Raw genomic sequence first — 16209 nt, forward strand, 5'->3', positions numbered from 1 at the left:
TGTTGTGAAAAGGCTTAATGACGAAAAAAGACGAGATGCTTGAATCCATCGTGCTACTGTCCTATATGGTAAAGCATTTGCTCCAAAGGCTTCCACTAATCCTCGATAGCATTCTGTTGCATTTTTGCCACGGGCAACCTCGATTGTAAGCCACGACCGCTGATCACCTTTTGAAAACATGCTTTAGAGCGATGGAAACGAAACTCCTCACTTTAACGCCACACAACAACTACCCTTCTAAGCTAATCGACTTTTTTTTGCACTCTACACATCGACAACAGTCCCACCTCACAGCTGCCATATCTAATTTGCGCATGCCCGTCCTTCTGTGAGTTTAAAGGTTAAGTTGCCACTATTTAATTTACAACCCTCGTATTACTGAAAATGGATATTATTACTTTGGGAACATTCCTGTTTTTTCTTCAATTATAAAAATTAGTACTTTCCTGATGTATTTTAGATCTTTTTATTTTCCTTTTCAAATTTAGAATGCAATGCTGAACTCTATTTATCGATCTTCTGGACAAAATGTTTTGATATTTTTCTGTATATCCGTTTCAATTGCATGCAGAATGTTTGATCAGTCTTGCTGTTTTTCGAAAGTTAAATATGTCAAGCAAAGATTCATTTTGTGGTTTTGGAAAGCTAAATATCTTTTGAAGGAAAAGTTTATGTCCTTACACATTGTTTATAAAGGCTGTGCAGTTCAGGGATAATATAGCGTTTTTAACCATTTACCGTTATATGTGACACTTTTTTCATAGGACTATTCCAGTGAACAACATACAGGTTCCTGGTGAAATGATTGTTAACAGAAACGATGACTTGGAGATTAAATGTGTAAGCAAACGAATAATTCCTTCCATAATTATATCTCTTCATTACACATAGAGTTCTTATGAAAACTATTTAGCATATTGAATATAGCATATTGAATAGATATGAAAACTATTTAGCATATTTTGAAGGGAAAAATCCATCTTTACCATCTCAAAAAGGAGGATGGGTGTGATATTTAACAAAGCATTTATATGCAAAATTAATAATTTTTTTTCTTGACAATAGGGAATCCCATTGATTTTTTTCCCATGCGTTAGTAGATACATTTACCTTCAAGATGATAGTAGTCTTTTGAACGATGATGTTTTGAGAAAAGCTAGAAAAAAATTGCAGATTTAGCATTTTTTTGAAGTTTGTGAATGGCTATATCAACTAAAAGCATCGATAACTTTGGAAAGTTGTGTCACAGAACTTATCCTAATAGAAAATTTTAATATTCAGGAAAAAAAATTATTGGGATGCTGTTGTTTTATCATGATTTTACGGGCAGAAAAATGCCAAAACTCTAATTTTTCACTAACTTTGAAACAATTCTGAAAAGCAACATTGCCCCTTGGTATTAACTAGTACATGTCCATAACTCGGCACGATTATCTTAACATAACAAAACTTAGGGATGTTGTTGCTTTTTCATATAAACCACAATCAAAAAATAGTTATTTTGAAATTCTGACAAAAATCTGAAATTATGATGACTCTTAAAGACTATGGTTGCTTTATTTGTTTCTCGAAGTTTTTATCGTCGCATGAAATAATGCTTTTTGTGAATAGTATGCTATTTCATAACTGCTACGAGTTTGCATTAGTTGTTCATGATTGTTAGGTCAAGTTTTGCTTATCTTTAGTCAGCGCCTTATGTTTATTCTCAAACTGGCGCAAAACTTTAATAAGACAAAAAGGTTTTAATAAAATGGTTTTGAGAAGAATGAAGCAGTTGTGGTCTAAATTTTCAATGTATAAAAACTTATTTCAATTTCTGCATGATCTGGACTCATAAGAATTTGCAAAAACTAAGAATAAGGCAGTGATTTTGCTAATTCTCATCCCATCAGAAAAAATTTCGCCAAATAGGCCATTTTTAATTTTTTTTTAATAACACTTGAAATATTTATTTAAAATATATATATTTATGAAATATGCTTATTTATTGTATTATTTAAAATATTTATTTATTTAAAACTTAGATAATTCTTTATAGCAGTTTAAAATTATAGCTTTGTTACAAGTGAAAGGTACTTAAAAATGTAGCTTTTTTTATTTTCCTTTGCAAATGAGCCTCGAAAAAACATGTTCAAGTTTGAAAGTTTTCTTAACATACATTATAAAAGTTCAATGTGTCCCGCTCTTTGCCTTTTGTTGCACGGGAAAGATTACCCAATACGTCCTACAACTACAAGTTTTACCCTACCACCACCTTAGTGGCAGTTTACGCAACTATCACCTGCCAAGGTAAACAGAACTTTGAGTCCTCTTCTCATTAGTATGTTAATTATTTATGTCTAATTTATCTTGTATTAAATACAAATTTATAAACTTTGTCCATATTTTTAAATAACCCTGTATGAAAATCTACCAACCTTGCGACGAAGCTTTCAACGGTGCTGCTCTTGCCACTGCTCTGACCACCAACGACGACAATTTGCGGTAGAGACACATTATTAAGACTATGACCACAGGCCGCAAGTTTGGTTCGAAGATTATTCGCAACGTCTATCAGATCAATAGCTCCCTTCTGTTTTGTACCTATGAGGAGATATTTAAAATAGTATTAAAAAATTTAAGTTTTATATGTAGATGAAAATGACGAGAATGATTTTGTCAAAATTTAAAAAGGTAAAATGTGAGAAGCATCACTTTTGAAAGAAAAGGGTAATTTTCGACGTAGATAGAAGCTAATTACAATAGTATAGTTTTAGGTCTCTCAAAAATTATAAAAACTTTTTTTTAAAATTATATTCTTCGTTTTAACTTTGTGTCTATTAGCTTGCCCAAGGCTGAACAACAATCGTAACTAACTGTTACATATAGGGGCTGTCTCGTTTTATTATAAATAGTTGTCACAAAAGCAATTTTGTATCTGTTATTTCAATTTAAGCAATGGTTATAGCACTCTGTTACGCTTTGCCATTAGTCATGGTTATGTCTGGAAAAGTTAAATTTATGGAATGCAATATTTGATTTAAAATAAAAATTATGATTGATCACTTATAAAAGTTATTAGTGTCTCAATTTAGTTTCAAAAAAACGCATTAGAATTTAAAGCCTAAGTAATTAATATTTTTGTAAGTAGTAGTTCTTAATTACTTATACATCTTTACCTCGAGTATAATAATAAAATCAAAGAAATTTTTTTAAAGATAAAGTGAAACAAATATTTTTTAGATTTAAAAGTAATTATTTTATTGTATTGAATAATTTCAATAGGCACAATGTCGTCGTTCTCTAAGACATTAAAACCCAGTCAGGCATTCCAAGTCTGAATTTAACCATATGTACAAAAGCTTCTTACTTAGTTTAGGTTTTTAAATATGACAAAATCATTATTCAATTTACACTTCAAATCAGAAATAGTTAATGATGTCAGTGCTCTTAATTATTCCATAAAACAATTTACGACACACAAATTTGCTTTATTTCACAGTTCCACTTACAAAAATATAAAAATTACTCGCTTTAACAATAAAACTCGAAACGCTCAAATATATAAAATGGCGTAATTATGAATATATTAATGCTCATAATATTAAAATAACAATTAAAAACAAACTACTAAATGTGATTTTGTAATTCTTTCGTAGGCAAAGTAACGGTTTCACGTTTTCTGACGTCGAAATTAAATGTTATGCAGCGTAAAGGATAATTATTATTTTTTCTTCTTTTGTTAGGTTCGAGAAAGCCCTGGATCACTTAAGTTGTTCGTACAGATTAAATTTTGGTAATGAACAGTCTGTATACAAATGATCGCAATAAAGTTCAGCCTTTCGAATCAAAAAGGATAAAATTCCTGTTCGTGATAAAATAGTAATTATTTTTGCTTGCACTATTAGGGAAACTGTTATAAATTGCATTGCAACTTGCACAACATTTAAGTTGAAATTTAGAATAGAGCTAAATTCATTTGGAGTTCAATCAAATGGAGCTAAATTTATTGGGAATTTATCAGAATAGTGTTAAACGCATTTGGGTACTAAATTTTTCTTGCAGTGGTCAGGAAACAATTCAAACTTTTATTGAACCCGAACACAGAAGCATTTGATACGATTTGAGCAATTTTGTTACAATCGGAACGACAACTGAAACTCATTATCAGTCAAGGACGTCACGTTAGCCGAAATTGAATTCCAAACTCTATTTCCTTTATCATGTTTAGACAAGTTAATATTTTGGCACTTTTAAACCGAAAGGAAATAAGTGTAGTACAGTTAGTTGATACAATTTTATTATTAACATCACACTACTAGACCAACACTAAAATGGCTGCTAGTACAATTAAAATTTTTTTTAATAAGTTTGCAAGAAGCTTTTTAAAAATTATTCGAAAATATTTAACTATTTTAAGTGCATTTTCGCCACCTCAGTATACTATTACTCGAGTATAATATAAATTTTGGTTTCTAACAAGACCATCGCAAGCTCTTATTTTTAAGCGTAATTCTTTTCTAAAAGATTATTTTCTTGTTAAAATGTTTTGTGACTATTTTTAATTTCCTAAAAATATTAAAATAGTAAGCGTTATGCTTACGTTAAGCGTTATGCTTACTATTAAGCAATGGTTTAAGCAATTTAAAAGTATTTCAAACAAATGACACATACTATAGAGAGCTTGGAATTTACATGACGAACGTAAAAATAAAAACTATTTTTTGCGAAAATTAAGGCCAGTTTAGGTTTACTGAAATCACGACTAAAATCCATTAATGCGTAGACACAAAATGTTCTACAAATGAAAAATGTATATATAAAGGAAATGGTAGTATATGTTTGCTTATAACAAATGTATATTTAAGCAAAAACCAAATTGTATATAAAGCAACAATGTATATAAAGCACAAATGAAAGTACATAAATTGTCATACTATAGTTTCAGTTATATAAACAAGAACCTTCTTCAGTGCTTGAATGTTAACTTAAGTAAATAATTACCTTTCTTTTCAACTTCTTCGCCAGTCGAAGCGTCGAAGAACTCAGAACTAGACGAAGGTTCCGCATTTGAATCTGCAGAGGAAACAGAACAATTAAAAAAAGAAGAGCAAAATAAAACGAAAAATTCACATTTGAGAATTAAAAGGTTTAATTCTTGGCCATAAATGGCGCCACTGAAGAACAATCGCACCTCTTCTGCCTAAAACAGGCATACGTCAACAACAAAAGATTTAATGTACTTTACTTAAAAACTATAATGCATTAGCTATCCAAATTCAGTGATGAAAAACTCTAAAAATTGTATGTCATTTCAAATTAATACTAAATTAAGAGCTCATGCACAATTTAATGAGTGTTGTTAAATCTTAACACCAATAAACCAGAAAGCTTACCGTAAGATCAGTTGTCTTTAAAAATTATTTTCACCAATAAAGGCGTAAGATTAGAAACTGTCAAATGACATCAGTAGTTTGCTTACAATACGAGATCTCTCAAACATTCCGCAGAAACAGTAGTTACCTCTGATAAAAAGCATGCATGTTTTTAGTAGTATAATTAAGATAATTTCACTTTCATAAGAAAATTCACATAAAACTATAAATTTTATTAAATAATTTTCGATTTCTATCCGCTTTAGTTTTGTCTCCATATTAATACTCTCTCACTGTCCTAAATGTATGTTAAATTAACAATTTAATTTTAATATAAGATATTTTGCGTTCCTGCATCCTAAATTAATAATCCTTTCTTTATACTGTAACGTAAAAATAGCTTTCTTGACTCCTATGTATATCATATCATACTGTAAATTATAAATTTGAGTGTACCGCATAAAAAAATGGTTGCAGAAACTTTACACCAAGTGGTATAACAGAACATCCTTGAATCTTGGTGTAGAGCAACATCTAAATCCAAGAGTTACATATGACGTTTCACTACGCCTCTGGGGTGTTAAGTAGTTACCATTATTTTTGATTTTGAGAAACACTAAAATTTCTTAGTGTATTGATGTTTCAAAATAAGCATTATAAATAATTTTAATTTAAATTTTATTATAGATTTTATTACATAATTTTATTATAAATTTTATCTAAATACAAATTCGTCGGAATTCTATTAGCATAAATAAATGTAATAACCATACCATTAACATAATTTTACTAACATAAAATAAGTGTAGCTTCTAAAAGTGGAATAATTCCCGGGAAACATTTTAATTAAGTGTTAACTTAATACATTTTTGGAGCAGAGGCATTAGATATTAGATGGGCTTCATCTAACTCGAAAATTATTTCTTTTTTTCTAAATTCGAAGGAGCCGTAATAATTTTCTAAACAGATACAGCGTTAGGAACGGACCTGTTCCGGTCGTTATCACAGTAAATGACTCACCCTATTACTGTAACGATCAAATAAGAGTGAAAAAACCCGGAAATTTTCGACTTTAAGTTCATAAATATGTAGTTTCAAATTAAAAAGAAGTTATAAAATTTTTTTTTGAAAAAAAATCGAATTCTGCCACGAAAACTATAGACCCCCCAAAATTGAACTCTTAACTCCTCATACATATTCTAGACACTCTTTAAAAACCACCTGTATTCCTTATATTTCTATTAATATATCATGCAAACAAAAAATAGAAGCATAGACACCTAAAATTAATACGAATAAATTGTGCATAATTAATACAAATACATATCTAAAATTCTATCTCTCTCAGGCTTTAAATACGCAAATAGTAAGCAAACAAATACTACTAATTAAATTTTTATCATAAAAAAAGCCTTATTACAATTGCAGCGAAAAAGCAATACTAAGTAAAGAAAAAGGGAAAAATATATGTCGAAGACGAACAGTAAAGATGGTTCAGCCTTCCTTTGACCCTATGTAATTCTAAGGAAGATACGGACTTGTTACTTTACTGTGTCTTTCCCTGTTCTTTCGCCCATTCCGATGTAAAAGCGAGATTGGATGGCTAAAAAGAGTGAAGATCATGGGTATACTGATGTCATCCTACGCCACTAGGGGCACTTACCCGTTATAGACGGGCTGTTCATGCGCATTCGAAATATTACTTTTTTTAAACTAACTTAAGCTTTGTTTAGTAATAATTATCAAAATCTGTACTCAAATAGGTTCATCTTCATAGTTATTAATTTGAAAACTAACTTGCAAAGCTCACCAATTAGTTCGCAAAATGAGTAAATAACTTAAAAACACCTATTTCGGGCTTATTTTGACTATAATTATGAAACATGAAACTAAGACAATTCAGATAAGAGTACCGCTTCAAATGGGCATGAATAGTCGACTCATAAAGGGAAAGCGCTCCTACCGGCGTACCTGGTCACGAGTTACTATGAGATTTTGTTTCCTATGAAGTGCCTTACGCTTAAGTTTGTAATCGCTGAACTGAATCCCCCTGTATACATTTTGAAAGATTGCCCCAAAGCTGGAGTTTAAAAATATACACATATCATGACATATAATCATACAGCATATTATTAATGTAAAGAAAAACACTTTAAAATTTTTACAAATCATTTTCGAGATAAATTGCAGTGAATTATTGATTTAAATCATAACTAGTAGTTTGTTGGGATTTTAAACAATAATCTTTTTCTTCTTTTCAGAGTTTTGTTTTATCTGACAAGCGGGCTTTGCTGTTTCCAATTCTAGCTTTACTGCAATTTACACAAATACAGGTGTCACATTATGAAAAAATTTTCTTCCTTATTCAGATATTAATTTATATCTTTTGCACGTAGTTAGTCCTTTTTTTGACAATAATTTGGGGAAAAAAAACTACTAGCATCTGAACATCAAATAAAACTTTGCATATGAGCTCATGGTTGGTATAAATGAAATTTCCAGAAAATTTGATCTAACCTTTGAAAATAACTGACTTAATAAAAACTTTCATAGCTCGATACATGTTATTAGAAGGAAAATAAAATGAACTTTTTATCACTTATTTTGTTTGAACATAGATATTAATCTAAGATTAGAATAAAAATATTTCATGTACATTTTTTCGCAGCCATACTGTTTATTGGAATAAAAAAGTAACATTAAAATAGAGGTAAAAATAACTATAGTGAAATAGCGAACTAGCGTTTCCACAACATTCTAAAAATTTTCTGCAGTAATCATTCTAAAATAAATTTAGGAAGATCATTTACTTAGAAACACTAAGAAAATGGCTCAGGTAACCAACTGCGGTCAGTGATACAATAACTAGTGGTTGAGTACGTAAGTCCCTAATCAAATTAATATAAAACTTAAAAAACAATAAATCTATTAGTCCTCCACAGAGTGGAGTTTAAAATGTAAGATTAAAAAGATGAAGGAGAATATGAAAACAGCTGGGTTCAACAGAGAAAAATAAGGATTAATTTGAAATACATATTTTAATAATTTTTCTGTGTAAAATGAATCCTCGTTTTCAGGATTTTGCGGGAAAGAAAAATAGGAGCATCCTACCGATAAAGGCCGAATTTAAGAAAAAACACGATACGGAATTAATAAAAATTTTTAACGTTATCTAAACAAGATTTTAAAAATATGCTTTCGTTAATTCTGAACTCAGATTCAATATCAACCGAATAGAATTATATGTATTTTCGTTTTTACTTTACGCTGTACAACGTAATTTGTGAAGATGTGACGCCAAATTTATATTGTTGATTTACGAAGAGATTATTTTAAAATATTTCAAAGTCTTTTTTACGGACAACAAAAACAGATTTCGTACGAAATTTTACTTTCGAAAAATGCAGTTAGGGAGGCCTTTTAATTCATAATTTTTATCCTTTGACGCAGGTGGGACACAGGTGTCCCATTTTATATTTTTTCTGACACTGCCCCATTTTATATGGTGACAGCTGCCCCATTTTATATGGTGACAGCTGCCCCATTTCATATGGTGTTTTTTCTAACGCTTTATTTACAAGCAAAAATACATAGTGATAATGAAAAAGATGGAGGTTATGAAAACAGCTCGGTTCAACATAGAGAAAAATATAGATCAATTTGAAAAATATATTATAATTTTAATAATTTATCTGTGTACAATTTATCCTCATCCTTAGGGTTATATCTGTTTTTTAGAATTTTTCGGTATTTTTTAATCATAAAAAAAGCAGTCTAATAGTTACTAAAAAAATCTTATATTACCGGGATTACATTTGTACTAAAATATTCAATAAAAATAAGGCAGTTTGAATTTTTTTTCATTCATGTTTAAAAATTTATAAAGAATTGGATTTTTTTAGATTAAAGATATTTCAATGATGAATAATTGTTTCTCTTAGATCTAAATAAGCGCAAATTTGAAAAGTTTTTGTTTGGAAGTGAACAGTGCTTGTGAGATTTTACCTTTAACGCAGAAAAAAACTGGTGTTTAATGCTGTATTATTAAATGGCTAAGTGGCTTATTTATTTTTTATTATAAATATAATCTTTTGACAATATCTCAATTCCAAAACAAAAAGAATTAACCATTTATTTCATGCACGAGGAATAAGTATTTCTTATAATGAACCTTCATTACAGTGTTTAACTAAGTCTTTTTGTCATTAAAATAAATAATGCTTTTATGAAATTACAAGACTTGCGAGTTTTTAACAGCTATTCATGAAAAATGTTACGTTTTGCCATTTAAGGAAAGAATTCACCTTGCTAAACAACGCAAGTGGTCAATCCGAAAATAGCCACAGTTTTGTGAAAAGGAAAAGTGAATGATATTTATTTATTTTTTATTATAAAGTTACAGAATTATTCACAGATTTTAATTGCTTCAATTTATATGGAAATAAGTTGCCAAATTTGAGATTTCAGAAAAGTTTAATAATTTCATGGAAATATTTAAAATATTAGTTTGTTTCAGATTCCAATCAATTCTCAATAGTTTATTGATAAGGGATCACTGCTAAAGTTTGAGTTGATTACGACCCAATTAAAATTAGTACGTCCCAACTGAAAGTAAAAGAGTAAATGAAGAGGGGCCGCTGCGTAAGGGTGGTTTTTCTCTGTTAAGATAGATCTTATAAAATTTTGTATTTCGGCTGCTGACGGCCATTTATTTTGTTTACAAATCCTTAATTTTTTTAAATGTTATTAAATATTTTTGTTTCTGTCAATATTACTTTTCAGTTGGATTCATTATGAAACCAGTGATATTATTCTCGTATTGTGTAAAATCGAAGCTTTTAATTCAAGTGCAAGCTACTCAAAACTTTTCTTCGGTAAAAGAAATTTGAAAAATACTTTTAGCAGGATTTCGACAGATAGTATCAAATCGTATGGATCAAATAGTTTGTAAAGGGAACGTTTTCAGGAAAAAATAATTCATGAAGGACTCGTCATTTTTAAACAGACTCCTAGATTTGAAGTTAGCATTCGAAGTTAAAAATAAAATAAGAGAGTCAATAATTTAAGAGTGAATTTAAAAATGTGTTTCGATAACCTTACTGTAAACTTACAAAAGAAAATTCGGAAAAAAGCAAAATAAATTAAGATTAACACTCATTAGTTGTAGACTTCTTTTTCAAACAAAGATTTTCATACTCTAATACCCGATAACGTTTGCAAATTAAAACCAATTCTAACGAAAATTTACAAATTTGTTTTACTATGTAGATTTTATAAAATAATATATATTACAGTTTTCAATACTAGTTCCGATGTAAAGAATCACTGGAAAAACTTGAAATCATGAAGCCTACATTGATAAGAAAAAACCTATTTTCCCGAGACAGTACTAATTTGGAAACTGCCATTTGGTAATGATTCCAGAATTCTGAATTTTACCCAATTTACAAAACTCTTGTAAATTTTCATTTTGTCTTGAAAGTTTAGGATTTTCTTGATGAAAAAAAAAACTTTACAGTAAGAAATTTAGTATTTTATTAATTTTGAAGGCAATATTATTAATATAATTTATTCAGAATATAAATCAAAATATTAGAAACCAAAAAATTCATCAATTTAAAGTAAAATACGTAAACTAATCTCGTATTCCAAATTCAATACAATTACGAAACTCTTGAAATAACTATTGTTTAAGATTATATTCGAGAGGTGGGGAAAAAAACGAATTAAGTTTCTTAAAAAGGTGCGTCTTCATATCTATATAATTATGCAACATTATTCAAAGTTAATAAAAGATTTTCTTTTCTCATCAGATATAATAAAATATTTGATAATGTTATAATATTTAAGACGATTAATTTTTCAATTTAGAAAAATCTTGAAAAGTTTGTCTTGTTAAGCTTCAATTCTACATTCTTGCAGAGCGCGTCAGAAATAACGATTTAAAATAAAAAATATTTTTTCTTACCAGACATCCTATTTATTACACTAGAGATAAACTTTCACCTCCTAGAAAAGAGAAGGACTCTTCGGTTCCTGAGTTTGATGAAGAGGAGGATTCTTGGGTTGGATGAAGAAGAGGACTTGTGATGGTGAGGGAGAGGATTGGTTGAGTGAAGTGAGGAACTGTGCTATTCCCATTTATCCTCTGTACTGTAAGGGGAATTGAGTTGAGTTGTTGTTGTTGTTGATGATGATGAAAAAGTGAAAGTGCAAAGATGTTCACTTTTCTGAGAATTTAAAATCTAAAATTTGGTGGTTCGAATACTTTTGGAGACACACATTTAACAAAGGAAAACTCTTAACAAAAAACACAATCAACGAAGCGATCAGAGAGGCTTACAACAATGAAATTGAAAATTTGTTACTGTATTTAATTAGCGATTTGTAGACTGGAAACTAGAATCGTCTAGTTAAAATTTTAAAAAAAACCACTAAGTTTTTTAGAAGACTATAATGTTAGTCATAGCTAAGTAGACGATGAAGGGAAAGTGGGAAGGTTCGAACCTTTTGCATTCAAAGAGGAGGTGGTTAGCAGATTCAGCAGACTGACAATGATCATACAAAGGGGAGTCCACGAGCCTTATTTTTGCATATATTGCTTTAAGTTGGATTGCGTTGCTTTCGAGACGCGAGATTAAGATGTCGTATTTTCGGTTTGGGAGTTGATTGAGGGAAGTTTTATTAACAGGGTAATCAAAGGGTAAACGTTTGTGGTGTTTTGAGTTGATCCAGAGGTTATTGAGTTCGTGGTTTGAGTCTAAACATGCTGAATATGACAAGTCTTCATGGGAGATAAAAGGGAAGGCTAGAGGGGCATTGGTGGCTTGTTTGGCCAGTTTATGCGCGGTTTCGTTGGGGGGGGGATTGCCAACGTGTGCTGGTGTCCAGGCGATCGTAAGAGATTTCACTCTTGCACTTGCTGAAACGATCTGTTTTTGTAAGAGGAGGATTCTGTGAGGGGATTTATGGGTAGCCGAGATGAAGGCAGTGATTGCGGACTTACTGTCCGATAAAATAACGTAATCAAGATACTAGGGTGGTGAATTTTGTGATTGCTAACCAAATCGCTAAAACTTCTCCGGTAAAAACTGAGTTAATAGGATGGATTTGAGAGATAAAGCACATGTTGTTCCTTGAATTAATAGCGGCAATACCTGTGTTCGTATTGTATTTCGAGGCATCGGTAGCCAGGATGGTAAAATCTTTCCAAAGGGTGTGGAGGGTTTCCTGATAGAGAGCGAGGATTTCGTTGGGATTTTTCGTAGTTTGATATGGAAGATCATGTACATAAAGACAGAGGTTCGGGAGATCTGTTAGGAAAACTGGAATGTGGAAGGGAATGATATTGTATTTACTTATGCCTTTTTGGTTGAAGATGTCCTGAAACTTGAGAAAAAGAATGGAATTTATGCAAAAGGCGATTCATTGGGGAGTGAGATCCAAGGAAACAGTGGTGGAGGTAGAATTTTTTTGCTGCTAAAAGGAGTCTGTGCGATATTGAGGTGGTGCCAGCTTCTTTGTGAAGGATATGAATTGGAGTTCAGCGTGGGAGCCCCATTGCTGCTCGGAGGCTAGAGTTGTATATTGTTTCAACTACTCGGAGGTGGGATTTTGGCGCAGAGAAGAGAATTGGGCTGCCATACTCTAACATACCTTTAAAAAGGGTCACCACATTTACTGGGGACCAGGCAGCGATCGCATTTTCAGATCTATGGTCACTCCGATCCTAGCCGACCAATTATGCTGAGACGAATTGTACCCACCGAGAATAATCATTGCAACAAGTTGTGCCCACAACAAATTGCCGTTGCTTTTAGTCGTGCCTAAGATGAATTGTGCCGGCGACAAATTGTGTCCTAGACGAATTGTAATTGCAGCGTGTCGTGCTCACGATGAATTGTTGTTGCAGCGAATTGTTCTCACGACGGATTGTCCCACGACCAATTGTGCGAGATGAATTGTCGCATGAATTGCGTGAGACGAATTGAGGCAGAACCCATCGGAAATTTCAGTTAAAATAGTTTCCTAAATTGCAAACATAAGAAAAATTCTTTTCTTATATTTTCTAAGATCTGCAAGGTTATTTATAATTATTTAAATTAGCTGTGATTTTTCTTAAAAAAACATTAATTTATACATAATTTTCATAACATTTAATTGAGGAATTCTTTCGTTAAAAATTGTTAACTGAATCGGAGGCGAGAGTCGTGCACTTTTTGAGGGTGAAATAGCAATTTTCCAGTCTGTGCACCAAATTTGGATGGTGGTGAGGGCATCTTGGAGTTTAGCAATGACTCTGTCAAAATATTTTGCAGCGTAATAAATATAGATGTCATCAGCGAACACAAGAATTTGAACTCCAGCGGGAAGGTTTTTGTGAATGTCTTTAAGATAAAACATAAAAGGAAGGGGGGAGAGTACACTGCTTTGCAGGAGGCCCTGGTGTTGATGGAAATCGTTAGATCGGGTGTTGCTCCAAGAGATCTGGAAGGTTCTATTTGAGAGAAAGTTTTGTAAGAAGAGCGCCTCTTTTCCAGATATGCCGGCCGAGAAAAGTTTATTGAGGAGACCATCAATCCATACGTTGTCGTATGCGGAGACGAGATCGAGTGCAACGCAGACGATATATTTCCTCCGTTCACTTGCTTCAAGTATGTCATGGTAAAGTATTGAGTGAGTTGTATTCCAGTCTCGAAAAGGGAGGAAGACAGTGTGGGAGGGAGGGAAGATATTTTGTTGAAGGCTAAAATTAAGGAGCCTTTGCAGCAGAATACGTTCGCAGACTTTCGCGAAAGTAAAGGTGAGAGCAATCGGTCGATAACTGCGAATTTCTGAGGGTTAATTTCTTGGTTTTAAGATCGGAACGATTTTCGTTAGGGTCCATGAACTAGGGGGTGGGCTGTATCTTGAATGTCATTAAAGAAGTTAGGGATCTTATTTGGGTAACGGGAGTGAATGAAAAAAAATATAAATGGAATGAGGTTAGCCGGAGTGTGGTCTGGTCCGGGAGCCGTATTCTTTGTTTGAGGTATAGCTGCTTGCAGTTCGGTAGACGAGAAAGGGGCACCCAAAGCGTTGTTGCCTGTGCCCCAAAGCGAGAAAGGGATTTAGCATGGGCCTTGAGCATGGAAGAGGTTTTCACCGAGGAGATTAGCTTGGTCGAGTGGACAAATGATAACTGTCGCTTGGTGGGTTAAAATCAAGTTTCCTAAGGGACATGAGGAATTTCTCGTTGAGATACTTTTTAAGATTTTAAAAATGTTCTTTGAGGACCCTAAATTGGCACAAATGTTATCCCAAGAAATTCTTTTTCTGCTTTTAATGTAATGGTGGAGTAGTGCGGAGTATTGTTTGTATTTGAGCCAAAGTGTTGATGAGACTTGTTTTTTAGCTTTCCGCAAAAATTTGCGCTTTTGACCTAACAGAAAAGCGCATTTTTAGTCCGACCACGGAGTCGTGGGATGAGGGGAATATTTTGGGGTTCGGGTATTATTTTTGACTGCAGAATTCCTTGCGTTGAGATTATTATTGGACAGAACTTGAACGATTGCATTTTGTGCATTTTACCAATGAAGTTAACTTTAGTTTAAATTGGGAAATGTTCACTATCAAAAGGGTCTAGAAAGACTGAAAAGGAAGATTTTTGGAAAAGTTCGGGAGAAACTGGAGTAAGATCTAGTAATGACTGTTGATGATGCGGACCGCTAAAATGGGTGGGAGTATTTGTATTGAGGATAGTAATATTATTTGACAGGATCCAGTCAAAAAAAAATTTCAGCAGTTTGGGAGGCCGAGACCGAGCCGAAGGCACGGTGTCTCACGTTAAAATTTCCGACGATGATGAAAGGTTTGTGAATGCTGGAAAGAAAATTTTTCAACCATTGTACGAAATACATTCTGCCTGGTGAATAAATTTTTACTACCGTAATTAACCTGGATTTTGACACCGAGTATCTCAATTCGGGAAGGGGGGAGATTATGGAAATCAATTCTTTGAAATGGTATATGTTTTATAGGTGCCACCTCTATGGTTAGGCGGGTCACGATCCTGTCGGAGGGTTAATTTACCCTTAAAATTTAACTGATCATCTGCTTGAAGAAAAGATTCTTGGATGGCGATGATATCAGTCTTCGTGAAAATGTTTTGAGTCAATCAGTGGCTTTTATTTCTAAGTCTTCTAGCATTCCATTGAAGGATATTAAATATCGGAATTAACACAGTTTATAAGAAATAAAGAAAAAAAAATTTTTTTTTTAAAGTTTCTCTAAACGCCTGGGACAGAGTAAGTAGTAATAGTTTTTTTTCTTCTTAAAAATCATTTTATAAAGGTTCAAGAGATAATTAATCCTCATCGTTATTCAACGGCATTAGAGGCATTGATAAGGAGCTGTCCATAGGCATATGCAGATCTTGGACTACAGGTTGGACAGCTGTTGGGAGAGGTTTTGAAGTCAATTGCACATAAGTTGGAGGTGTGTTGAATTTCTTCTTATTTTTTGCTCGCTCTGGAGAGAGGGTGGGTGGATTGAGACTTTGGTTTCTGTAGATGCACCCTGGGGAATGGTGCTTCGTTTGATATTTGTTATCGCTGGGGTAAGTATATTATTTATAGAGGCCGTCAAATTCTCAATTTATTGGGCCGCCAGTATAGAAACTTGTTCTGCGCAGGTATTCTCTGTTGCATGGATCCCGTGAACTTGTTAAGTTCCGATTTTAACTCGCCCTCGGGTAATGTATTCTCCTGGCACAGACTGAGTTATTTCTGCGTATGAGTTTTTTTTAAATATGCTATTCTTCTAGCTTCGCACATCGGAACATGATGAGTAGACTTAATTCTGATTAGTTTTTCAA

General features: G+C 32.4%; 1 protein-coding gene across 1 annotated transcript in view; it reads right to left on the minus strand.

The window, feature by feature from the left end:
- LOC107437058 (dynamin-1) overlaps positions 1–11506 on the minus strand; it is a gene marked incomplete in the record, with an annotated part of 39643 nt that extends 28137 nt beyond the window's left edge. The window contains 3 exon segments of the mRNA XM_043049395.2: positions 2418–2583; positions 4984–5055; positions 11323–11506. Coding sequence (XP_042905329.2) covers positions 2418–2583; positions 4984–5055; positions 11323–11329 — 245 coding nt within the window.
- Between the last annotated feature and the right edge of the window lie 4703 nt (positions 11507–16209).

The sequence above is a fragment of the Parasteatoda tepidariorum genome, chromosome 4 (genome assembly GCF_043381705.1).
Source record: "Parasteatoda tepidariorum isolate YZ-2023 chromosome 4, CAS_Ptep_4.0, whole genome shotgun sequence".
NCBI lineage: Eukaryota > Metazoa > Arthropoda > Arachnida > Araneae > Theridiidae > Parasteatoda > Parasteatoda tepidariorum.